This window comes from Microtus pennsylvanicus, chromosome 9 (assembly GCF_037038515.1).
Source record: "Microtus pennsylvanicus isolate mMicPen1 chromosome 9, mMicPen1.hap1, whole genome shotgun sequence".
NCBI lineage: Eukaryota > Metazoa > Chordata > Mammalia > Rodentia > Cricetidae > Microtus > Microtus pennsylvanicus.
In genome coordinates this window covers 49,166,310-49,193,705 of record NC_134587.1, presented here as the reverse complement: position 1 = coordinate 49,193,705, position 27,396 = coordinate 49,166,310, and the positions used below count along the sequence as shown (strand labels likewise).

At 45.8% G+C, this 27,396-nt stretch overlaps 1 protein-coding gene across 12 annotated transcripts in view; it reads right to left on the bottom strand.

The window, feature by feature from the left end:
* Positions 1–466: 466 nt before the first annotated feature.
* Positions 467–27,396, bottom strand: part of Mapkap1 (MAPK associated protein 1) — a 216,558-nt gene continuing 189,628 nt past the window's right edge. For all 12 annotated transcript variants that reach the window (XM_075985951.1, XM_075985953.1, XM_075985950.1 and 9 more), the window contains 3 exons: positions 26,896–27,033; positions 5,317–5,414; positions 467–1,979 (listed from right to left, as the gene is read on the bottom strand). In XM_075985951.1, coding sequence (XP_075842066.1) covers positions 1,854–1,979; positions 5,317–5,414; positions 26,896–27,033 — 362 coding nt within the window. In that variant the 3' untranslated portion in view covers positions 467–1,853. The remainder of the gene's footprint in view (positions 1,980–5,316; positions 5,415–26,895; positions 27,034–27,396) is intronic.

Here is a 27,396-nt window from a genome sequence, read left to right as displayed (position 1 = left end):
TGTCCAAACTGGCCAATAGAGAAGGCATGGGGCCAGTCAGCACTGTAGCCAAAGGTGTCGGCAGAGGCTCAGAGACTAGGCCAGACAGCAACGAGCTACCTTGAGCCGGGGCTGGGCCAGACTCCCCCATTAGGGCTAGGGGGCATCTTTTAAGACTGGGAGGCTGGCTCACAATGACCTGAGGAGTTAAGAACCCTGATCGCAGCTGGCCTAATGTAGCATCTGGACTGACATCAGGCAACTCAAGGCCCCGAGACCCTAGCCAGCTGAGAGCCACATACCACCGGTTGTGAAGAGCAGAGTCCGAGATTCCAGTGCCTCTCAAGCAAAAGGATGCCCAGACGTGGCTTCTGTATGGCTTCACGTGGCTGGGCATATCCACTGCCAGTGCGTGTCACCCCTCAAGACCCACGTGGTACCCTCACCTCAGCACTGTGTACTCAAGGCTTTAAAATCCAAAGCAATATACAAGAGGGTATTTATGACTTTTATTTTAGTATTTTAATATCGAATATGTGACAAGATTTAATGACCAAATTAGTCATTTACATTTCAAAGATATCTAAATATAAAATTGCTAAAAATTCAAATACAGAGCAAGCTACAAATAATATCTTTTTTGGGGTGACAGGAATGGAAGACATTAGAAAAGGGTGCTCCTGTTGTCTGAACGGATTGAAATGAGAGAGGCATTCACCCAGATGACCCTTTAGCAAAGACCTATACACTGGCTCTGAGAGGCTCAGACACAATGATGTAAAAAATGTTCTAAACACAGGCCGCTTGAGATGTCGGTCTGTGGCCCTGGTCCAGGACAGTATGAAAGGATGCTGTCACAGGAGGAACCATGGCAAGGTCTGCAGAGGCATCTGGTGTAGCCAGAGGTGTGGTGTCAGAGTGCTGGGCACCCTGCCTTTTCTACCTAGGGCTTGGGGTACAAGGACATGGGCTCCCCTCTACTCCTCAATTCCCAACACAGCTCTCTCAGCAGGCACTGGGAATAGGGCAGGAGACAGGGTTCAGAGCCAGCGAGGCAAACTCTTCGGGGTTCCGGCTAAACATATATACCAGCTCTGAGGAAATGAGAGACCACCCTGGCTGGGAACTCAATGCTTGGAGACACACTGTCTGCCACACCATCCTACAGCACCTGTCTCTCAGGTCACATGCTGAGAAGGCCTTTGAAGGGGAAAAAGATAGCCATGCATGCACGCACACACGCACACACTCACAAGCACGTGCGCATGGCCTTTGTTCCTAACTTCCCAAGATGCTATTCTCAAAGCAAATACTCTCATTTAAACAAATGGCATAGTTAACTATTGGCTAAGCCTAAACATTCCTTCTGAGAGCGCCAATCACAGCTTTTGCAATCTGCCTGATCAAAACAGGAACAGATTTTAAAGAAGATAATATAATCAATTCTCTGCCCCCCAAAAATGGTCCATCATACCAACCATGATAAAGAGTAACCTGTTTATTAAAAGGAAAAAAAGAAATGTACATTTTTGTTCTTTCTTTGCTTTAAGAAATTTGATCAAGCTGCAAGGAGCTGTCTGGCATGGCTATGTACATCCTTGGTGGGACTGCCAGGCAGTGAACATGGCTGGGCAGCGCGTGGCTTCTCCAGGAGGTGTCTGGTTCCTGGGCATTGCTACCTACAGCCATTGCCAGGTTTCAGTCCAATGGCAATGTCCCCAGACTCCAGAGTAGGGCACCCCTACTTCTAAACCTCTCCCCAGAGCCCAGCAGCCCTATGCCTGTGAGATCAGGCACTGCAGGATGAAGGTGGACTCCGGGGTCACTTGGCCCTGCAGGCAACCTGGACTGAGGCAACAGGTTGGAGTCCAGCGTTACTGTTGCCCTGATTTCTTCTCCTTCTGGAAGCTGAAGCTTGTACGTCTGTTCAGTTTTCTTTGTTTTTGAGCAAAATAGTCGGCCCGGGCAGTGCTTGCTCGAGACTCCAGGATGTAGTTGACCTAGGAGCAGAAGGACAGGACTGTTATTTGGCGGCAGCACAGGGTAGAAGGGACACCTGCTTTGGGCAGTGACTCTGGACTAGCTGCTGCTGACAACAGACAGGTGAGCAGTGGGGCTAATGTTCTCACAGCTTTGTCCAGGCAGCTCTACAGCCCTGGTTGTCACAGGGCACCTCTGGCCTCCACATCTGGAGGAAGAAAATGTGGTGGGTGGAAAGTGATAATAAAGCTCCCCTTGGCCTCCCTCTAATGTCTGCTGCACCCCACCAGCCAGAGTCAGTCAGATAACCGCAGAGAGCTGAGGTCACTTGCAAGTCAGGGTGGACTTCAGTTTGGAGCGTGTGTCATCTCAGGACAACCAGTGCACTTTCAGACATGGCTTCCTTCACGGTTCTGCTCTGCCTGGACTTTGTGAACACAGCGACTGTTCCCCTCTCACACTTCTCAGAGGCTAGAAAGCTCAAGTTGGGCTGGAGAAGGCAGCTGAGGCTCTGACAAGGGCCCCGCAGACTTTTTGTGCTGGTCATCAACAGGCTAGCGCATGGCTATGGGACTGCCTCACTCGTTCACAGCCTTGCCAAGCTACCAACGGAGAGCCATAAATCAGGACGTAGGCTTGGGAGGGTGATCGGTGGCAGTGTGGACAAGGTGTGGAGATGGCAGGAGGCGTTCTCAAGCTTGGTAAATGCAATCTCTGGCTTGTATCGTCTACACTTAGCTGACCCAGTGTTTGCAGTGTATTTTTGGCACATCTAATTTGACAAAAGCATTCTAAAATGGTCCTCAACAAGCCAACTGTTTCCTAAATTTATTATCTTCAGTGCTTTGTGATAATCACATAGATAATTTTAATGCAAGATTAATGTAATAATCAAAAGATAAAATCGCCCTTTGGTCTGCCATTAGCTGGTTAATATGCTGTGGCTTAAAATGTGCCCAATTTTATGCACTACAGAGTGGTTTACTTTCGATGCACTTTACAGCTTAAGGCATAAAAATATAGGGAGTTTTCATGGTCAATAAAGTCACAGCCTCCATCACTCGATCACAGAAGAACCTGGTGTGAAGAGCACAGCGGTTCCTCAGAGATTCATCTCGAGGCTGGAAGGAGGGACTGAGCACTGTGTGACTCCAGCATATTGGGGTGGGTAGAGGGCAGCCCTGAGCAGCACAGTCCTCATCTATAAAATGGGGACAAGGATATCTATACCACGAGGGAATGTGGGAGGGTTAGATGAAATACGGCAGACGAGACACCCTAAATGTAGCTGCTACTCAGCTCCATCGTCCTGTGGAAAGCCTGTGATGGCTACGCTGGCACTAGCCTTGGGCTCTTAATTTTGGTCTAAACTCTCATTCTAAGCTCTGGACATGTTACTTGAGTCTGAGATGAACCGTACAGAGCCTGATTTAACATTCCTGTCAATTCTGGAGGCAGCCGAGGCCCTGGTGGCTGAGCTCGGGCACAAAGCTCATACAGTCCTGGGTATGACATGAAGGGGATGGTGGAAAAACTGGAGTTTAACCCCTTGAGAGAGGGGACAGAAAAGTGAAATTCAGCCTCTGGTCAGGACCATGATCTCTCCCTGTGTCAGTCAGGTTCTGGGAGGAAGCCCTTTGAGGTGTACGGTGACGTGATACCTGTACAAACACCCTGAGAGGTACACAGACATTTCAGGGGAGAAGGCAGGCTTGGGGGCTTGGCAGAGAGGTGCTGCTTTGAGGGAGTGTTCTGTCCTGTAAGTGGCTTCCCTGTACTTGGTCTTCCGGTCTCGTACTCAAGTCATAAACCTGGGTTTCTGTCATCAATCTGCTGTTGGGGAAACTATTCTGATGTCAAACACAGGATTATAATTTTACTAGAACCCTTCTCAAGACTCGAATATTTTAATATTGGCTATAAAAATAAGTCCAGGCCCTGATGAAGTGGGGGGCTGGGATACTTTTTTACCCACTCTCCAAACATTTCTTGGCTCATTGGGAGTCAGCAGTCCAGAGTGGGCACTGGCCTCACCCTGGTCCCGAGGCTCTAGTCAGGGTAGCCTATAAACCTCCCCATCGTCCATGTCGCTGTGCCTTGTCCTCCACTGTCTTCCCAGAAGCTTTATCCTTCGGATTTCGTGGGTGGCTGTGGGTCTTTGAACTGTGGTATTCCTGTAAAGCCAGGGCATCTTGGGGATTGGTAACACATTTCAACACCGGCCACATCTACTGTCAGTTTCTGGTTCTGCCAGTTCACCAGAGTCTCCATTCTACCAACGCTCCCTTTCCTCTGGGCATTTTGTTCATGCAGGCAATGCGAACAGCTTCTGTGCCCACCTCTGACTTGCCAGGATTTAATAGGAGCTTTCAAGGCTAGTTCAGTGCCTGTCACTGCCACCCAACTGCTTCTCTCAGGAGACAATGACCCAGAGGGCCATGGATCTCATCTGGTTTATGGTACACCTGAGCAGCTCCTTGCAGGTGGGGGCAATAGAGCTCCCTTGATGGCCACCCTACAAGGAGGGAATGGAAGCCCAGAGGTATAAGTCAGGTTCATCTAGCCCAGGGAAGGGGAGATGTCTTCCTTCTTTCTTCTCAGCTGTTTCTTCTACTTGTTAAACTGTGCAGGATTTGCCTTGCGAAAGGAGTGCTGGTTTGGAGGAGTTCTGGTCGGGCTGTACCACAGAGACCAGTAGCCTGGGTGGTATGGGGTGCTTCATAGAAGGGGGCCAACCCTAGGTCCTGCCCTAGAGCTCCTGAATCAACAAGACCTAAAAGGTGGATGTAGCCTCTTTAGCAACCCAGCTTGCTGGCCAGCCCCTTCCCAGGCTGCTGTGAATCTGCAAGCTTACCCAGGGCAACATCAGCCAGCCTTCCCTTTACACACCCACACAGCAGCTCTGTGACTATCGGTAGCCTACTGTAATTTCTATTTTCGTCTCTCTCCCCTGATGAGGTAGAGTTCTCTAGGGACAGAGGAGCCATCGCTGAGGCAGCTGGAACGCTATCTTGGCACAGGGAAGGTACCTAGTGAGTGAGCTGAGCTTCATACCAGGCTAGCCCCAGTAGGCACGCTTGGAAAATCACCTTCAGCGATTCAAAACTATGGTCTCCTCACCTGGCTCCCGAGCCTCAAGGGGCTCCTGACAGTGGCTGGGGAAAATAAACAATGCATGAAAGGTAAAAAGCACAGATGAAGAACTAGGCCTTTGGGGAGGAAGGAAGCTGAAGAGTCTTGCTTTGGCTACAGCAGGTGCTGAGCCACTGCCCCAAGGCTGGTGTGGCCCTGGCCTGAGACTAGCCCAGATAGAACCCCATCCTCCCATCTCTGGGTCAAAGGCCACATTGGACTCACCTTGAGCACGATTTCACTGACTGTGGCTGCATCGGACTCGAAGTAGAGGTGCTTATAGTCATGACTGCTTAGATACGTGAGTTTAAATACTGCGTGACCTGGAGGGAGGGAAGGGGCGAGGTGAATCACCATGGAGGGTGGGGTGTCCCGTGTCTGCCCTGATCCAGATATGAGCAAGAGCATGTGGGGGCTGGATGGCAATGTTCCCTAGGATAGCTGGGCTGTCTAAGGCAGACAACAAAGACTCACACCGGGTTCCCTCTGCACAATGCTGAGGAGCACACCTCAGGAGGGCTCCTGCTTCTACACACCGCTTCTACAAAATACCGAAGCACTGAAGGAAGAGGCCAATGCAGCCCAAGTGAAGGACTCCACAAGTAAAGTAACTGGGCTTAGACTGCCTGCCTTTTCTCAGATCTGGCGGTCCTGCATGGATGCTGCTCCTAAAGGCCATGGAAGGACAGGGTGGAGTGCTTTCTTAGACAATAGCATAGCTGTACCTTACAGTGCCACTGACCTGGATTTAAATTCCCCCCAGTCCTTTCCAATCCCTTTAGTTCATGACCTCACTTCTTGGCTGTTACCTGGTCCAGCCCCACACCATCCCATGCCCAGCCTAGTCTCTGTGGGCTCTTTCCTGCCCCGAGATACCCTTGACCATGACCTGTATAGGAAAGTTCTCCTGGTGCCTCCTGGATGCCCTTTCTGTGTAGCCGTCCCACCGTACATGGTGGTCAGAGCTTTCTAGTTTTGCCTGTCTGTAACGGTGTCTATAATCTTGTCTGAACTCGATGGTACACACATGCCAGACAGGTCCCCAAATCTAAATAGAGCTAGAGATACCAGTTAAGTGTGACCTTTAGAAGGGCAGGCTAAAAGGAGGCTCTTTGGGGTTCCTGGCCTCAGTCCTAGGGGAGACTCTCCAGGGCCCTTCCAAGTAGCTCTTCCTTCTTCAGTTGTCTTGAAGTTGGTTTCCAATAATGGCAACTAAAGTTGCTCTGAAGACATGGTCCTGTTCACAGGACCTACTAGACAAGAGCTCTGGGCGCATGGCACAGAGGCCTGCAGCCCCTAGGCCCCAGTCCTAAGGCTCTCCCTTTCAGCTTCACCAGGCCACACACACCTACTAGGCCTCCTTATCCATTGTCCTTTTAATTGAAGCAGCGGCTGGTCACGTTATTAATTAATAATATGTCACCCACATTACTGTAAGTTCTTCTCCTTCCCGGAGAAGTCTTCTGGGGACTTTATTTACAGTAGCTAATTTTTCAGATCTCCAAAAATAAACTGATATATGTTGTACATTTGTGGCCAGAAAAGTTGAGCGCTGGTATTTTATCCTGGAAACATCATTACAAGATACTAATTGGGACTATAAATCCTATATTGAAAAAAATAGCTAATAATTTTCTAAAAAAAAAAACCCCACTTTCAGTCACTTGACAAATTAAGCTTGATTTGAAATTGTGGCTCTAAAATGTTAGAATTCTTGACTGGAAACTAATCATTCCCTTAATGTATAAATTACTTGTTTTTGATAGAGAAGTGGATTCTCAATTCTTTCTCCCTCTTTCAATGCTGGAGTCTTGGTGACATCATCTTGTAGAAGAACAATGCAGACATTTGTTGGCCATGCTGTGAGCAAACAGAGCTATCTACGAAGGACACAGAGCTGTGAAGGACAAACAGAGACATTCCCCCAGGAGGCCTTACTGTGGACACCTGGCTATGACACAGACATCATGGCCTGGGGCTAGAAAGGACCAGAAGGTCTCAGGGAGGCCTACAGACCTGAAGCTTCGGGGTTCACTGACCACTCTGATAAGTGATCTCATGCACTGTCTACACCACCTGCTTCCACCTGTCACTGACAAACCCTCAAGATGCGGGTGGCATGCTTGAGGGGCCGAGACATGATTAAAACGTCCTGTGGTTCTGGCAGAGGCAAGTCTTCACAGCACGTGCAATGTGCAGTGTGCACCGGCCCGAGTCTGGGACAGAGGCCTTGACACTGGGGACTACAGCACCACAGGGCTTGTCAACTGTGGGTTGTCTACATAGGAGTTGGGTGTAAAAACAAGTCTCTGTTAGCCAGATCTCAATGGTCAGAGGATTCTCAACCCCTGCACCCCAACACCGCTGTCCGCTGTTCTTGGAGTATGCGTTCTCCTTGCCTGTCCCCAGTTCTCGCTTCAGTGCCCAACTAAGAGAGAGGGGCAGGTGGGAATGATGAAGGCCCACTCTCCTGGGCTAGACTGCTTATCCTTGGCAGTGAAAGCAGTCACACCACTGAAGGGAACAGGGAGGGCCTCGACACAGTGCTGTGGGCTCTTGAACAGCCCCAGACTTGAGCTAAGGCTGGTGGGTAGTCATGGCAAGGAGCCATGGGCCAGAGCCTGGGGTACAAGCACAAGCCAAGGACAGTCGTCATTTTCACCCATGCTGGACTATAGGGCAAGGGGTGATCTGGCCCGGAGGTCCCTCACTCCAGTTTCCAGGCTTTGCTATCCTAGATTCTGCCAGAGAACTGGTAAGAGCAAGGGGTAGGGAGATGAACAGGGATCAGAGTGCTGCTATGGAGGCACAGAGGCAGTGACTTGTCTGGTATGGAGAAGGGCCCTCGGGGGCAGTTTTTATGCAGGACAAAAGATGCTGGGTAAAGAAGGTGCACAAACTGGCTCTGAAGGGAGCCAGAGCAGACTAAGTTCAAAGTGGGCAGACAAGAGGGACTGGCAAGGCCCGGATGTCACAGCTGATGAGGCCACTAATGGGTCTGAAACAGGGCGGTGGCATACATAGATAAATTGTATTTGGGGTGCTTCTCTAGGGTCCCCAGAGTTCAGAGGCAGAGAGACCAGCTGCCATAGTGGCCAGGTGGCTGTAGATATGGCACTGAGCTGGAGAGGGCAGAAGGGATGCTGACTAGGCCACGGTGGGCAGGCCTGGACATTAGGATAAACAGAATTCATACTCGACGGTGTTGCGGGAGGTCCTTCCGCTCCTCTAGCCTATAGCCACTGAGATACCAGCCCATTGGGGCGTGGTCTCTCTCCCTTTAAAAAAGCGGCCACTTCCCTCTCCTCTCTCTCTTCACTTCCGCTCCACCTGCGACTAGTCTCCCTTCCTGGTTGCACAGAGGGCTGTTGTCTGGGACGGTGATCTGTAAGTTTTTTCCCCTTTAAATAAATATCACCATATTAATCATAATTCCAAACTGGTGCGGCACTGTTTGCGATTTACGCCTACACGACGGTGCCATATAGTTGGAAACTTGTCTATCCAAAGGCAACACACTAACTGACACGGATCTGTCAATAAGACACGGTGACTTGTGCTGCATGGTAAACTGTCACCGCGGGGGACTGGGAAGGACTCGCTGGTATCAGAACTGGGACCACCAAGTCTACCCTTGTATCCTTTGTTATCATAGCAACACAAGGTCGGCTGTGAGCAGGAGAGAAAATGGCACCACAAGAGAGTGGCAGCCCATAAGGCTTGAGCCTTAGGGACCAGGTAGGCAGGTAACCCTTGAAAATTCAAAGAAAACCACCAGTTTTCTTTTCTTTTTTTTTCTATGGAAAGGGGTAAGTCACAGCTGCACACTGTCTCTAAAAAATGTCAGTTAAGGAAAAACTATTCACGGAAATCTAGTGTTCAAGTTAGTTAGAGACATTAAACTCCACTTGGAAATGAAGCAGGACAGAGGCCTGAGCCGCTCCAGACGGCAGGCACAACAGAGCCAGACCTTGAACCCTAAGTTCGATGTGGCTGTAGTCCCAACCACCTGTGGTCTCAGCACATCATCAGAGATACGATTCTACCCTGCAACCTCCTATATGGAGAAGGGGCTCAGTGAGGGCGATTTCTACAACTCAAGGGAACTGCTATCTGGGTAGCACACTCATTATTTTGAAGGTTTTGTTTTTAATTGGGCTTTTTTTGAGCCAACTTGTTTTCACACACAGCATAAGACTAAAATGCAGCAAAATGGGGTAAGTGTGGCATTTGGGCACTGGTCACATGCTCAGGGGAGTCACTGAGACTATACATTTGCTTCTGAATATTGAAATGAAAATCTGTATATGTAAATGTGTCTCTATATTCACACACACACACACACAAACACACATTTTATTTTTATTTTTCCCTGAGACAGGGTTTCTCTGTAGCTTTGGGGCTTGTCCTGGAACTAGCTCTGTAGACCAGGACGGCCTCAAACTCAACAGAGATCCACCTGCCTCTGCCTCCCGAGTGCTGGGATTAAAGGTGTGCGCCACCACCACCCGGATCACATCCACATATCTTTAAAGTGAGCCAGAGAAGATGGAATATAGTATAAGAGGGTAATTACCACACAGATATCAGAAGCAGAGATGTTGAGCCTTTCTGCTGTAACCTATCTTCTGTATTCCATTTTCACTAAAAGAAGATGGCTGCTGTCTTAGGACAGGACAACTAATCAATGAACCAACCAAAACAATAACAAAACCCCTCTTGGTGGTCTTGCACATTGAATAAATCTTCTTTCTTGTCTTAAAAATAATAACAATAACAAAACAAAGCAAAAACAAAAAAACCTTATTAGTCTTTAAAACTGGCTAAAAAGTGATGGGTTTCATTATGGAATCTGCTTATATACTTTGTTTTTGTTGACTCTCCCATGCCCCCAGTGTCACCTGCTCCTGCTAGTCTCTGCTCCCCCATAACCTTCCTTCAGCCTTCATGTCACGTCAACACATTCTTATTTTCCAGCTACTCCTCCCTTAAGAGGTCGTCACCTCTTACAGCTCCCTTTCTAGTTTCATGACCTACAGTCACATCCTTACATATGTACCTACACATACAGAAAATAAATCTACAATTTGCATGAGAGAAAGCACATGGAATGTCTGTTTGAATCTGGCTTATTTTGCTTGACCTAATAATTACTGTTTCCATCCTTTTCCTATAAATGTCACAACTCCATTCTTTACAACTACATAAAATCCCATTACGTATATTCTACATTTTCTCTATGGGTTCCTCTGCAATGGGCATCCTAGCTGTTGTGCACAGTGCAGCAGTAGGCATGGGTGTGAAGGTTCCGCTGGGGTATGCTGACACAGAGTCCTCTGGGTGTGTGTCTACCTTGCCTGAGTCTGGAGCATCACACAGAATTTTGGAAAACACCCCGATGCTGAAGCACATCATTATGCAGTATTGCAGAAGTTGTGTTTTAGCACCACTGATTACCATAGAGAAGTCTGGAAGCAATGAGAAGCCAAGTTCTCAGAAAGAGATGCAAGTTTTCAAAAGTTATAATCTTGATCTGAGGCAGTCGGCTCTCAGGACTGGGACACAGCGTGACCACTTCTTTCTACCTGAACCAGCAGATTCACTTGGTTTTTTATAAAATGGCTGCCAAAGGCTCAAGTTTTGAGACTCATTTTATCAGTGTTTTCAAGTAAAAATGGTGTCCTATGAAATAAATGGCTAGTTTAGCTAGAGCCTCAAACAGCTGGATGAAAGCTTTGCTTTGGGGCAAGTGCCCCACTCCCAGGTGCAGTGCTATCTCCATGGACTTCAGAAAATGAACAAAGAATCATGATTGGGGTATATAGCTCAATGGTGAAGTACTTGCCTAGAGACCACAAGGCTTTGAGTTTTAATCCCCAGAAACACAGAAAGAAACAGAGTTTAACAACAACAAAGAAGATAATGGCTTATTATGTCTTTGAATGATTCTCCTTGTGTCTATATTCCTTCAGCAAGTACTACAGCACAGCTCAATAACTGAGCACTGCTTCAACTTTTTTCCCCCTTTGGCTTTTAGAGACATACAGAAGCAAGAAAAACATTCAGTCTCTGGAAGTTTCCTTCTTCAAGGGCCCTGATTTGTGACAAGCCAGAGATCACATGGGCTCTGTCGGAGGTTAAATGCTAACACCAAACCTTCCTGTCACGGAGAGTTTGATAATTATTGTGCAAAATACTCCTTTCTGTTTTAAGCATGAAAATCCCACACTGTGCACTTTTCCCCCAGTAAGAGGGAACTTTCTAAAAACAGTGTGTGTGCTCACCGTCCATGCTGGACGTGGAGGCCAGAGGATACCAGCTGTCCTCAACTATTTCTGCTTTATATAATCTTACTGTGTTAAGGCTAAAACCTTCATTTTTAATTAAACAAAAGGGGAATGCTGTGGAGCAACTGCTGTACTCTGTAAAGACGTATTGCTCTCACTGTTAACAAAAAACTGGTTGGCCAATGGCTAGGCAGGATTTGGGGGGGGGGCAGAGAGAATGCTGGGAAAAATGCGGTAGGGAGTCTCCAGCCAGACATAGAATTAGTAGGATGTGTACAAAATGAGGTAATGAGCCATGAGTCACGTGGTAGAACTTAGATAAGAAATAGGGGTTAAGCCGGGTGGTGGTGGCGCAAGCCTTTAATCCCAGCACTCGGGAGGCAGAGGCAGGTGGATCTCTGTGAGTTCAAGACCAGCCTGGTCTACAGAGCTAGTTCCAGGACAGGCTCCAAAGCCACAGAGAAACCCCGTCTCGAAAAACCAAAAAAAAAAAAAAAAGGTAAAAAAAAAAGAAATAGGGGTTAGTTTAAGTTGTAAGAGCTAGTTAGTAACAAGTCTAAGCTATCAGCTGAACATTTATAATTAATATTAAGCCTCTCTGTGGTTATTTGGGAGCAGCTGCCAAAACACAGAAAAACTCTGCCTATGAATGGCCCCAACTCCTACTTGTTTACTCTTTGCTTATTCCCTTGAATAGGGTCTCTCTGGTTGCCAGCAGATCCTCCCATCTGTCTCCCACAGTGCTAGTGCAGGCTCACATGTAGCTACACACAGTTTTTATGCTGGGGATTTGAACTTAAGGTCATTTTGCCTGCACAGCAAATATCCTTACACACTAAGGCATTCTCCCAGCCTGGAAATTACTATTTTTTAAAATCATGTTCATATGTACAAGTACCATGACTTTCCTCCAGACTACACAAGGCTCTATACTTTGCCACATGACTGTTTCATCCTTCTATGCTTACTATCTCTCTTTTGACTCCACTCTTCCTTGGATTTCTGAGACAGGGTCTCATGTAGTTCAACTTAGTCTCCTTTTACCATGTTGTCAAAGGTGGCACCAAATTCCCATCCCTTCTCTCAACCTTCCTGTGCAGGCACTGGGCTGAGCTAACACACGGGGCTTCCTCCACATACAGACTGATTTTACTCTTGGGAGCTATCCCCGCCCCTACGCCTTGACTGTTTAACTGGTGACTCTTTCCTCTGTTCTAACTTTCTGTACTTAACAAGCTCTAGAGGAATATCCAGAAAACCAAGTGTGGTTGAAATTCGTTACAAAATAACTTTCTAGCTCAGTGTCTCAGCCTTCTTAATGCTAGGACCCTTAATACAGCTCCTCATGTTGTGCTGACCCCAGCTATAAAGTTAGTTCTGCTACTACTCCATAACTGTAATTTTGTTACTGCTATGAATTATAATACAAGTATTTCTGGAGATTAAAGGTTTGTCAAAGGGGTTATTTTGCCCAGAGGTTGAGAACCACTGGTCTAGATTGCATCAGGACTAGGGTTAGACTTCCATGGGAAGGCACAGAGACCTCAGTGGTGAAGAGAGTATACAACCTTTGTTGGCACTCCCGTGTAGCCCCAGGCTACTTACTCACTTCCAAGATGGGATGTTTGTCTGATAGTCTGTCACCACAAGAAGTCCAACAAAGCCGGGCAGTGGTGGCGCACGCCTTTAAATCCCAGCACTAGGGAGGCAGAGGCAGGCGGATCTCTGTGAGTTCGAGACCAGCCTGGTCTACAGAGCTAGTTCCAGGACAGGCTCCAAAACCACAGAGAAACCCTGTCTCGAAAAAAAGTCCAACAAACCTAGGGCTCTATAACGAGTGCAGATGCATCCCCGAGAGCTGCTGCAAGTCAGGTGACATATGGGAAGCTCGGAAGATGCCTGATGGATGAAAGGGTCCCTTTGTCTTTTTACTTTCATCTTTTGAGACAAACATTTTCTACAGAGTCAGAAAGCAGATATTCCAGGCTTTGTGACAAAATTAAAAATATAGATATACCAGAACCCAAAAAAAGTTTCACCTTTTTTTGCACAAAATTCAACATATAATAATGGAATACATTAGGCCAACTTTTGAAAGGATGAAGAGATAATTTACTGAACTACCATTTAAATGACTGCTCCCCATCATTAGCTCAAATCATCTCGGTAAGAACCGTGTTTATCTCAGGCCGCTGGAGACAGGTGGTGCGCTGGCTGAGTGAGGGCACTTGCCCCAGGGCCTTGCTTCCTTCCCTTTGAGGGGCTTCTCTGGAGAGCTGGGCTCTACTTGGAGTCAGCACGTCTTTGCTGTGGTCTGGTGACAGACTCACTCACTTTCTGACTGTCTGGACTGTCTTTATTTTACCTTCATCTAAGGACCACTTGGGAAAATCCAAACTCTGGGTAGATATTACTTCAGTGTGTTAGAGCCGCTCCTCTGCTGTCTTCTGACGGGAAGTCAGCCATCATTCCTGTCACGGCTCTGCGATGTGCCCAGCCGCTTTCTTCGGCTGCTGTTCAGATTTTTCTCTTTATCCCTGGGTCTCAGCAATTTGATTACGATGTGACTTGATGTGGTTTTCTTTGTATTTACCCTGGTTAGCCACTGCTGGGCTTCCAAGATTGGTGGTCTGAGATCCTAGATCAAACTCTGAGCAGCCTTTTGCTCCCCAAGACCTCAGTGTGATGAAGCTGCTGGCCCCCATTCTCACTACTGGCTTCAGTCTGAGTCATTCCTACTGCCATCTTACCGCTCCCTCACTGAGATAGGCAGACTCTGAGCAGGTCCGATGATGCCATCTTCTGATTCTCACGGCTTTATGTAACCTCTTGCTGTTTATGGGATGGTACTGTCACTTCCTTCTAATAACCAATAATACAGAAATTCTGTAGGGACGCCATTCTGAGTTAGGTCATAAGAGATTAGAGCTTCCTGCTAACATATTCTTGTTGATGACGCCCACTGCCATCTACTGAGGTTCTCTGTTGCAATGGCCATGTGACATAGATCTGAAAGCATTTCCCAAGAACTGAATTCTGCCAGAGATCACTCAGTGAACTTAGAAGCAGATTTTTAAAAAAATATTTATTTATTATGTATGTAGTGTTCTGCCTACGTGTACATCTGCACACCAGAGGAGGGCGCCAGATCTCAGTACAGATGGCTGTGAGCCACCATGTGGTTGCTGGGAATTGAACTCGGGTCCTCTGGAAAAGCAGCCAGTGCTCTTAACCTCTGAGCCATCTCTCCAGTCCTAGAAGCAGATTCTATGTCATCTTTTCCTGCCTTCTTCCCTTCTGTTTTGGACAGGATCTTACAATGTAGCCCACACTGACCTCCAACTTGACTTCCTGAGTGCTGAGATTATAGGCATGCAACACCACACTGGGTTACACCTGGACTGTCACCTTAAAGAGACCCTGAGCTAGAAGACCAAGCCAAGTTGTGCTAGATTCCTCTGCCCACTAACCTATAAAATAATAAATGTAATTGTTGTTTTAAGCCACTAAAATCTGTTATGTGGTAATAGGTAACCCACATGTTAGTACTTTCTTTCTTCCTCATTAGTGAGCGTTTTGACTGAAGAATTGTTTCTCAGCTCTAGAATTTTCATTTCGTTCTTTTCCCAATTTACATTGCTTCTCCTTTGGGAGGGTAGATTACTTTTCATTTCAAGTTTTTGAATGCATTTAAAAAATATTCATCTTATTTTAAGTTATGGGTGTGTATATCCTGTGTTTGGGTATGTGCACGAGTACAGGTGTCTGTGGAGGTCAGAGGTATCACATCCCCTGGGGATGGGGTTCCAGGAGATATGCACTTCCTGATACGGGCGCTAGGAAGTGAACTGAGATCCTCTGCAAGAGCAGTATAAGCTCTAAACTGCTGAGCCATCTCTCCAGACCTTTTGAACATATCTGTCTGCTAATTCAGTCACACCTGCCATTTCTGGTTCTATTCTCATTCTCTCTCTCTCTTTCTCATCTACCATCATCTATCTATCTGTCTGTCTGTCTGTCTATCTATCTGGTTTTTTGAGAGACAGGATATCCTAGAACTTGCTCTGTAGGCCAGGCTAGCCTCAAATTCACAGTGTTTGTCTTCTGAAACAGACATTTATCATGTAGCCCAGACTGGCCCCAAACTTGCTATATTTCTGACTCAGCCTCCTGAGTGCTGGGATTACAGGTGTGCATCACCATGCCCAGCTCTGCATGTCTGAACTTCTAACTGAATTTTGGATCCCGTGAATGAAGTTACAGGGTGGGTATTCATGCCATGCTGTCTTGGGAGATCACTGGTCTTTATGTAGGTGGCTGATTCACTTATAAGTCAGTTTGGTCCTTTTCCAGGCTTTTTCACTTTGTACTTCCACTGAACCTCAGCTTAAGCAGTAAGCAGAACAGCGAGGAAGACACCATGACCACAGCAATTCTTATTAAAGGAAACACTTGATTAGGGCTGGCTTATAGTTTCAGAGGCTTAGTTCATGATCATTATGGTGGAATGCATGATGGTACACAGACAGATATGGTACCTGAGAGTTCTACACCCTGATCTGCAGGCAGCAGGAAGAGGGAGAACTGGGCCTGGTTTGAGCACGTGAAACCTCAAGGCCACCCCCAGTGATACATACCTCCTCCAATAAGGCAATACCTCCAAATAGTGCTACTCCAGGGTGACTAAGCCTACGAGGGCCATTCTTAGGAAATCAACACAATGGGAAAGTGCTCTACAACTGAACTCTGTTCCCAGGCTCAAGATTCCTTCTCAAGCTTTATTTGGGAATGTACAGTAGTCTCTCTAGGGCAAGTGGAGCCTTTCCAGAGTCATCACTGAATGCCCTGAATGTGCCATCATATGTACTGGCAGGTGACAGCCGGACAGAAAGAGTTCTTCCTCGAGGTGGCACCCTTCTATACTTCCGTAAGTACCAGCTGTGTCTCAGCTCAGAGGGTGACACTCTTCTCTGGGAAGCCCCACTACACTCATCCCTTCTCTTAGGGCTCATGAGCCCATGCTACTGTTTCCTTATGTCTGAAATAGGACTTTAAAATATCCTGTCAGTTAGGATAAAAGGGCTAATTTGCTAGCTCATCTTGAAAGTTGCATATGGGAACCTCAGAAGCAATTCTCCCCCTCCCCCAACCTCATCCTTTGAAACATGGTTTCTCTGTGTAGCTCTGGCTGTCCTGGAACTCACTCTGTAGACCAGGCTGGCCTCAAACTCACAGAGATCTATCTGCCTCTGCCACCAAAGTGTTGAGATTAAAGGTGTGAGCTACCACGGCCTGGCACATTTTCTACTTAATGTAAGTATAGTTACTTTTTCCATGTCTATTAAGGACAACTGAAAATCTAAACACTTCATATTATGGAATTATGTATTTATGGAATTTAGTATTATGGAAGCTGGGCATGGTCCATGAACGAGGGCTCGTAATTCCAGTCCTCAGAAAGCTGAGGTAGGAAGATTACCCTGAGTTTAAGGCCATCCGAGCTACACACAGAGTTCTAGGCCAGCCTGGCACCAGAGCAAGTGAGATTAAAACAATAAACACACCCAGTGGGGTGTGATGGCACAGGCCTCAAATCCCAGTGCTCTGGAAACAGGTGGAGGTGGATGGATCTCTGTGAGTGTGAGGCCAGCCTGGGCTACAGGAGGGACTAGAAGTTGGACAGATTCCTTGACAGGCAGACAGATGGGGTACCTGTGGTGGCATAGGAGTAGGTAATAAAGATACTGATTTCTATGATGGCAAGTTTCTTCCTAGTGAGCCTTTCCTCCTTCCAGGAGGTCTCCAGCTGGTAGACTGGCTCACAAGTTCAAGGCTAGATAGGATTAGGACAAGTTTACACAACAGTTGTGGACCAATCAGCCTCCTGTCTTTCTCGACATTCTAAATCAGGGGAGGAAGCTCCTCTAAAGACCTAAAACAGCTTTTAAGCAGCTGGCTCTGTTTGCCTCACTGTGTGTCTCCTCATTTCTAATAAAGCTGTTCTTCACAGCTGATTCTGTCTGCTATGTCTGAGAGGTCCCTGCACTGGAGAGTCTCTCTGTTTTTTAATTCTTTAACAAGGTAGAGACAGATCTGCTCCAGACTCCTAAACAGAAACACACATACAGAACTCCCCAGGCTAGCCAAGGATGTACAGTCAGACCCAGTCTCAAAAATAATAACAAACAAACAAACCACAACAAAATAAGATAAAGCAGAAAAACAACTCCTCTCCCAACACCAAACCTAAAATAAATAAAATCCACCAGGGAGCTTGGCAGAAGCAGAGGAAAATGATTCTGTTTCACAGGAACAGTCTAAGTTCTTCCCTGTCTTACTGTTTCTTCTTGTGTTAATAATCAAGAAAGGACGAGTTTGAGGAGAAGGGTAATAAAAGCCTAGGAAATACAAATGTATGCAAGTTTCCTACTCTACCTTGATTTGTTATGATGGGCTCATAAAACTCAAGCCAACTGTTTAGTGAAAACTTAGACGCAGGACTACGTGCCCACTCCTCTAAAATACCAGCATACCAGCTAATGCTAGTGCATTCTTTACTTCTTTTTTTTTTTTTTAACATTTTTTTATTGAAGCATTCTTTACTTCTTACTGGTAGAGTACTAGTGAAGGCTGTAAGAGCCTAGTTCCGTGAAAGACTTGTATGACAAGAACTTTAAAATTGAAGAAGACACCAGAAAGTGGAAAGATCTCCCATGCTCTTGGGTAGGCAGAATTAACATAGTAAAAATGGCAATCTTACCAAAAGCAATCTACAGATTCAATGCAATACCCATCAAAATCCCAGTAAAATTCTTCAAAGACCTTGAAAGAACAGTACTCAACTTCATTTGGAAAAGCAAAAAACCCAAGATAGCCAAAAACAATCCTGTACAATAAAAGAACTTCTGGAAGCATCACAATCAATGACGTCAAACTCTACTACAGAGCTACCGTACTGAAAACAGCCTGGTATTGGCATAAGAACAGACAGGACGACCAATGGAACTGAATAGAAGACCTGGATATCAATCCACACATCTTCGAACATCTGATCTTTGATAAAGAAGCAAAAAATATCAAATGGAAAAAATGAAGCATAGTTAACAACTGGTGCTGGCATAACTGGATATCAATATGTAGAAGAATGAAAAGAGACCCATATCTATCACCAAGGACAAAACTCAAGTCCAAATGGATCAAAGACCTCAACATAAAGCCAGCCACACTGAACCTTATAGAAGAGAAAGTGGGAAGTACACTTGAACACATTGGCACAGGGAACCACTTCCTAAATAGAACCCCAGCAGCATAGAAACTGAGAGAAACAATTAATAAATGGGACCTCCTGAAACTGAAAAGCTTCTGTAAAGCAAAGGGCACGGTCAACAAGACAAAACAACAGCCTACAGAATGGGAAAAGATCTTCACTAACCCCATGTCAGACAGGGGTCTGATCTCCAAAATATACAAAGAACTCAAGAAACTGGACACCAAAAGATAACATAATCCAATAAAAAAAATGGAGTACAGACCTAAACAGAGAACTCTCAATAGATGAATCTAAAATGGCTAAAAGACACTTACGGAAATGTTCAACATCCTTAGTCATCAGAGAAATAAAAATCAAAACAACTCTGAGATTCCATCTTACACTTGTAAGAATGGCCAAGATCAAAAACACTGATGACAACTTATGCTGGAGAGGTTGTGGGGATAAAGGGAACACTTCTGCATTGCTGGTGGGAATGCAAGCTGGTACAACCCCTTTGGATGTCAGTATGGCGATTTCTCATAAAATTAGGAAACAACCTTCCTCAAGATCCAGTAATACCACTTTTGGGTATATATACAAAGGATGTTCAATCATGCCACAAGGACATGTGCTCAACTATGTTCATAGCAGCTTTGTTTGTCATAGCCAGAACCTGGAAACAACCTAAATGCCCCTCGATCGAAGAAAGGATAAGAAAAATGTGGTCCATTTATACAACAATGGAGTACTACACAGCAGAAAAAAAATAACGCAAGCTTGAGTTTTGCGGGAAAATGGATGGAACTAGAAAACATTATTTTGAGTGAGGTATCCCAGACACAGAAAGACAATTATCACATGTACTCACTCATAGGTGAATTTTAAACATAAAGCAAAGAAAGCCAGCCTACAAACCACAATCCCAGAGAACTTAGACAACAATGAAGACACTCAGACAGACTTACAGAGATATAATCTACATGGGAAGTAGAAAGTAGAAAAAGACAAGATCTCCTGAGTAAATTGGGAGCATGGGGACCTTGGGGGAGGATTGAAGGGAGGAGGGGAGAGACAGGGAAGGGAGCAGAGAAAAATGTAGAGCTCAATAAATATCAATAAAAAAAGGAGCCTAGTCCCTCAGCAGCAGTCAGTTTTACACAACAGACATTCACCCGGCCCTGTAAGCCTTCACTGCAGTTGCTGGTGTCTTTCTGGTTCTTAGGACAAACTCATACCTCCTAACTTCATAGGGCTGTACAGAGACAAGCATGTGTCCCCATTTAACCACACATCCAGGTTACACAGCTGTGGTTGTTTTAGAATCTTCCACGCTCCCCATGTTTCTGAGTCCCTTTGCTGAAGATGCACAATTCCTCTGGCTAATTTTGAAGCCATGAGCTGTGACTTGGTGGAGCCAGGAGTTTTTGGGTAATGGGGTGGGAGCATCAGTGGCAGTGGATGGGAGACATTCTGGGAAGCTGAGCTCTCAGGGGCCTGGCCAATGCTCACCAGCCCCCATGAATGGTTCCAAAACGTGGCGATGGCTTTTAAACAGTTACAGCTTAAAGTTACAGGTTATTACAGCCACCAGAGAGCCTAGGGCCTGGAGCTGGTCTCTGGCCACATGAAATTCCATGTCCACAGTTTTTCCTCTACCTTTATCTACCTGAGCCACACTGAGTCTTTCCCTTCCACAGTCTTGGAGAAACTGAGGCAGTCCCATGGTTGCTCAAACTCACGCCCCTAGATTCAGTGGTTTAGGAAGGAGACGATAAATAAATGCAAGAGCACTCAGTAGCACTTTGCAGGCGCTCGCCTCCTTCACTGAATGTGCACCTCATCAATCACACTATTGTCTGCTTGAAAGGCGAGCCTTGTAAATGTCATATCCACTCAGGCCCAAGGAGAGGCGCATCCAAATGCAGCAAGGAGTTTTAATTGGATAGTGTAATTAAACTAAAAAACCCCAGCAGACTCCCTTTGACAGGCTAGATGAAGACCCCTTTTAATAGGGCTAGGGAACATATCTGTTAAGAGGAGAGGCATCCCGCTTCTGATCATGCTCCAGAGCAATACAATAACTGGGGCATTTAATTCAGGAGAGTCCATTGCTCCGCCGCCAGGCAGCACTCACTGTATTTGATATGGAATTTAGGAAATGAGTCCATGTCAGATACAAAGAGCCTAACACTGCTGGACTCTCTAATATATGAGGCCAGATCTGGGAGTCAACAGAGCCTGAAGGCAGGGTGTAAGCCACTAGGGCATAAACACAGGAGCCTACTGTGTGGCAGCATGGCCATGGATACCCACCACCCACCTCACCGCGTTCCCCTTGCACACATTCTCAGGCCATGTAAGAATGACAAATATCCCAGGAATGTGCCTCTTCAGAAGCTGAATGAGGGTACCTAGTTCATGTTGGAAAAGTGGGGATATGTGTGGTCTCTGCTGGAGAAAAGAGAGCAGGTGGTTGGTGGGCTTGCTGCCCGGACTGAGGTATGCCAAGTGACTTCAGTACAAAACCTTGATCCCTCTGCCACCTTTTCTGCTTGCTTTTATTGGGAGAGGGGCAGGGGAAATGCCACACAATCAGACATGAAATCCCATGCAGGAGAGTCAGCGAGGACACATGAATTGGGATTGCTTACAGGGAGCCCAGGCCAATCCCTTTCAAATGGAATGCCAGTGTCTCAGAAGGCAGAGAGCTCAGTGTTGGGACTACAGACAGAGGTGCAATTTCAGAGCTCCTTCCAGAACTTTCGAAAGCCAGCCAGTTGCTCCATTTTATTTACACAGACCGCAAAGTCTGCTGCCCTGAGTGCTCAGGTGGATTTTCCTGTTTTAAGGATGGTGACGACTCAGCCCGATGACCGCTTCTGCTCCTCATGAAGTCTGGTTGGAGCTCTGTCTGCAAATCTTTGAACACTCCTAACACTTGTCTTTCTCTCTAGGTTGATAAAACCATTAAGAGCATGTAAGTGAACACATATAATCTGTGAAAACTGGATACTGAATAAACCATCAAATGCTTTTAGGTTTAAATGAAAACTACATAAAAGCATTTCAGCCATCAATTTGGCTATCACCTCTAGCCAGTATGAATTCTGCTGGAAAAGCTATTTTCGCGCAGATGTGGAATTCAATGGGAAAGACTGACTCGTGTACCAACATCAATCAAAATGTCGACTTCCCTGGCAGCTCTCAACAGTAAGGCAGGTTCAAAGGTCACAGGATAAAGAAAAAGCCAAGCTCTGGTTCAGTTCTAATATCTCCTCGGTAGAAGTCTTGCAAAAGTACCCCCTTCTGCATTAGCCTGGCTTTCATTAATCTTCTTGCCATCTTCTTTAACTAGTCATGCAGAACCGTTCGATAGCAAGGCGTATAATGGGGAAGGCCCTGTGCCTATTACCGCGTTAACATTCTCTTAAGCCCAGTGCAACAATAGAAAGGGAGGCAGAGGAGAGCTGGACGAGGGTGAGGTTCGAGCAATTCAATCACAGCCTGACTTACCTATGTACTCTGACCCATAAGACACAAGGGGCCTTTGTGTCTAACTGGCTTGGCCATTAAGGCCGCTCAAGATCACAACAAAGCTAATCTTTTCCATTTAAGCTAAATCAATGTGGACAAATCATTATTCAGTAGCTTTAATTTAATTAGTAAATTAAATACACTACTTTACAGATCTTGTCAAGTACTTATGAAAAGAAAGATTCATGTAAATGAGAGGTCACCAATAAGCCCAGCTGGCTCAGCTCCTGATCTTAGCTGAATCCTCTCTCTAGTACCCAGTGGTTCTACTTATTAGAGTTATTGCCAAAGCCCCTAACCCCAGAGAGTTCTTATTTTGGGTCCAAACAGTTTTGGACAAAAAAGCAAAGCAAAGCAGAACACCTTCCACCAATATAACCACAGCACTGGCAGAATCAGATTTTCTTTAAATTATACTATTGCAAGAAACATAATCAGGTTACCTCTATTCTGCTGCTTCCTTAAGACTGAGTATTATCTCTACTTAACTGAAACACAGAGCGTTTTTCAGCTATAAAGATGACAGCTACTTTATTAAGGTTTAAATCTGATTTCCTAATGATGGGCAGCTTCCTAAAGACCCTGAACCTGAACAAGATCCTGGAGTGATGGAGTTTGGAAGCCCAACACACAGCCCACGAGTATCCTGTGTCACAGAAGGTCTCTGGCTTTGTTCAGTACCAGGACGGAAGAGAGGTCTTTTTAAGAAGCTGACCATCCATAGCTCATGTCTAACCTGGATCTAGTAAGAGACAATAAAATTCTTTCTTTTCCTTTTCTTTCTTTCTTTCTTTCTTTCTTTCTTTCTTTCTTTCTTTCTTTCTTTCTTTCTTTCTTTCTTTCTTTTTTTAAGACATTTGTTGGAACCCTTCAAAATAGCACCAGAAACCCTAAGGAGAGGCAAGCCAGACTGATAACACAGTGATTATTTAAATAATAAAGGCAGGGCTTTTTCCTTCCCTAAATCAAGAGAAAACTCATTCTTAATTTCTCAGGACTCTCACACGGATTTTCTGAATTCTTCCGAGTCTGTATTTATCCATGCAGGTTTTTTTAGGCTTGTATCTATTTAGTCATTAAGTTCCAGGTCCTTAAACACTCACAGGGACAGAGTGATAAATCTCTCTGAACGCTGGCCTAAGAGGGAGAAGCAGGGTGCAGGAGCACACAGAGCTGCTGCTGGGAGCCTGGCTGCACTGTTTCCCGTCTGTAATTCTGCCTTTCCCCATGCAAACGCTCAGCCCCTTTGCCAAGTCAGCTCTTTACACATTTTCGGATGTGGCATCAATTAAACCTGAGCTGTGCTGCTTGTGACGACCAGACGAACGGTGTGACAGCGGCTTTCTCCACAGACCCTGCAAGATGGCCGTAGTCGAAGGGTTTAAAACATTTCTTTTCTGTTCAAAATTCTGACAAACATGTCTCAAGTAAGAACGGGGACAGCTTCATTATCCTCCCCACACTTAACGCCTTTTTGTGAAGCAGGCTGCTTAATAACACGTCTGCTCTGTTTTCACAACTAAATTATTCCAGTTGGTCACACGTTCCAGTCTCTGGGAAGACACTTGTGTTATAAGAGATAAAAACATGAAAAAGAGAATATATTGCAGAAATCAAAAACCTTATCTACTTCTAGACTGTTTCTCTTTGCCATAATTCATTCAAGAGGCCCTAAGAATAATTTTTGATGTAAACTCAGCAACAAACATACATCACTATGCTGATAAAAATCACAGGCTAAACTTATGAAATATAGTGACTTTCATTTCTTTAGTGCTGCTAAAATAACTTTTTTCTAAGGTTCAACAGACACAAAAGATAAAAAGGGTTACCATTAATCCTTTAGGCAAAAAAAAAAAAAAAAAGCAAGAAAGAGAAAGCAGCAGCCCCATAGATTAACGCTGCCGTCTGCTGAGGCTATGAGGGGCTTTTTAGATTCAGCCACTGAATTAATTTAGTGAAGATACTGGAAATCATAAAAACATATAATGTTGATCTGATTCATTTACTAACATTCCTGTGTGGGAACAATTTTTGATTCCTCAATCCTGGTTCATTCAGTTCAGTTTCAAGCTGACCAATATTCACTGTAGACAGCTACAGGGATTGCTGGGCCAATGATTTCCATGGGGACTTAGGAAAGGGAGCGGGGTGGGGGCTGGGGGCGACTCTAAAGAGATAATGCAGCACACTGCATTTGTCCAGACATCTAAACAAATTTCTTGGGCGTTGGGCCCAGCACTTGGGAGGCAGAGGCAGGTGGATCTCAGTGAGTTTGAGGCCAGCCCGGTCTGCAAAGCCAGGACTGTTACACAGAGAAACCTTGTCTCAACCCCCCCCCAAAACAACAACAACAACACAAACAAACAAACCAAAAAACCAACCCCCCCACCCCAAACAAAACAAAACAAAACAAAATCCTGGGGCAATGAATGGAAATGAGTGGAATAAATGGGGGACAGTGGCAATGACCCTAGGTTAGCAGTAGGGTCAGGGTGGAAGGTTCCAGATAGTCACAAGAGCAGAAGAACACAAGTTATTGTGTTACTGTATCTCACAGCCTGAGTTCTACACGGGAAATTCTGGCCTGAGTGGTCAGTGGCTTTCAACATCAGTAAAAGATGTGCTGAGGAGTCATAGCTTTATTTTGCAATCTATAAATTTAAAATCTTTTGCTTTAAAAAAAGATTATATTTGTGTGTGTCTGTGTACATGTGTGTGTGTGGACACCAGAAGAAGGTGTCAAATGTCCTCCAATATTACTCTTTGCCTATTACTTTAAGGTGAGGTCTCTCTGAGCATGGGCTGGAAGCCACCAAGTCCCAGCAATCCTCTTTGGCTCCTTCCCTGACTGAAGCAAGGGTTACAGGCATGCATGGAATCAAATGTCTTCTCTTCACTTGTGAAAGTCCTAAGTTTGGAGTTATCAAACACTACCCCACTGCCCACAGGTCCCCACTGCCCATAGGTCCCCACTGCCCACAGGTCCCCGTGTCACCTTTGAGTGCAGAGACCAAGGCTTGAAAAGCATTGCTACAGAGGACTGAGCATTGAGACAGGGATACTTCCGACCCCCAAAAGCTATTTAGCTGGTTTGCACACTGGGACATGTGTGAGAGAGGAAGGACCCCAGAAAAACTGTCCCCAGTGAAAAGACGGCCCTGCCTGCTCTGACCTTAAGTGAAGATGAGGCCCATGAACACTATCTCCTGCCTGAGACCTTCCCTCCTCTCCTACTGGCTGGGCATGTGACATTCACACCTTTCCAGAGCCTGGGTTACAGCTCTTCTAGGCACAGCAAGTGTCTGTGAACGAGAGGGAGCCCAAGTCTGGTTCTCGTTCCTCCCACAACTCTTCACTCCAGGTTAGGTCTCTAGGCAACATGCAGGCAACCATTTGCCGTTTCTGAGACAAGTTACAAAATGTCTCTCTTCAAAGTACCCTCACTGCTGAGGAAGGAAGATTCCAGGACAAACACATTTATTTTGGGGTCACCAAGATGGGGTAGATGGAATTAGGGCTTACTCATGGCAGAGGGGTCTAGCAGCCTTTTAGGCTCCAGAAGAAGCAAGCACTTTTCCCATGGGCCTCTTTTGGCAAGTGCCCTGCAGTCAGAGCCTCACTGGGGTGACAGTAGATGGCAGGGGCAAAAGAGGACAATAATGTCTCTCTCTCTCTCTCTACCTACTATGCTTTTTTTTCCTGCCAAACTGGAGGCTGAGCTGAAAGCCTTTTCATAGCTGAATTTGACAATGAAATTAAACACTGGCCATGGGGAAGGGGCATAAAGCTTTGCTCAACACGGGAAGAGGTGCCCTTTCAGTCATGATGACTCTGGAAAGGAGCCTCATTATAAACAGTTCCTGGCCTTGGCCTTTCCTAGTGTTTCTTCTGAGCATATAATTCCTCATAACACTTGTCCTCAAATTCAGACACGGGAACATAGGTCCCCAAATTAGATGCTCAGTATGTACCTCTAGTTACCAAGCCAGAGCTACTGAGGTGAGCTCCGGCTGACAGGAAATGCTGAGATGCAGCAGTCTGAGAATCCTGTTTGCCAGTCTTCCCTAGGCACGTAAAAAGTTTTGGCTGCTTGCTTTCACAAGAGAGGCTCAACTCTGAACTGTGTCCTTTTTGTTCCATGCTAGGGCTGGATTCCTAAAAAATGTTTAAGTGATTAATCTAAATACCACAATCAATTACTTAACTTTAAAACTATAACATGCCCAAATGGTATCTGCTTGGATGGTTTAGTGGAAGAATGCAAGCCCAGTAGTAACTTCTTCGGTAGGACCAGGCAGACGTTTAGTTATGAGCTAGAGGTCACTGACATTCCAGCATGATGGATGCCTAAATCTAGCCTCTGGATATCCAACTTCCACTGGTATGGCACAGAAGGCTGACTGGTCAAGTTCCCCCAATGGAAAGGGACAGGAACACAAAGTAAATCGAGGACTCTCCTGAGTGCAAATTCCCAGCAGGAACCTGCCTGGTGACCTAGCCTCCCAGAGCACGGTGCCTCAAGGGTCTCTGCTGACAGCAAGATGGAGCAAGATGGGGCTCACATCAGGCTCTAGGTACCATAATACAATCTTGTTTGATTAAAAGAAATTTCTGGTAATGAATTAAATGAGCTCAAGGAAAAAAGGACATGGTGGCCATATATTCTCACAGCACAGGCGCCCAGGGAGGAGGGGCGAGAAAAGGAGACATAAATAAAGGACTACTCACTGGGGCTCTTTTCCTCGGCAAGGTCACAGGCACAGAGCAGGTCAGAATCGATTGAGATGGGCTTCTGTTTAATCCAAAACTTAGTGCTGGCTTTCTGATTCGTAACAGGGTCTATCTCTACTTTGTCTCCAGAGATACCTGTAAGGTCAAGGAATGGGGACAAAAAGAAGCCATGAAGTGAGGAAGGTGGCAGCGACTTCAGCGTAACAATTATGAGCTCTTAGGGCTAGAGAGATTGATTCTCCCTACAGGCAGGGCTTCTAAACAGGATCTGAGACGCTTCCAGTGTGGCTGCCGGGGTAAGCGAGAAGGATGCTGAAAGCTGCTTGGGGACATGCTTTTTCTCTAAAACAAGAGAGACACATATCGCTAACACCACTACAGTTATACTGTGACAACATAAACTACAACAGAGGGACATGTAAAGATAAGACAGTTCTGATCTATTATTACCCTAAGTAATAGATTATGTTACTGATATAGAGTTTCTGATCTAGAAAA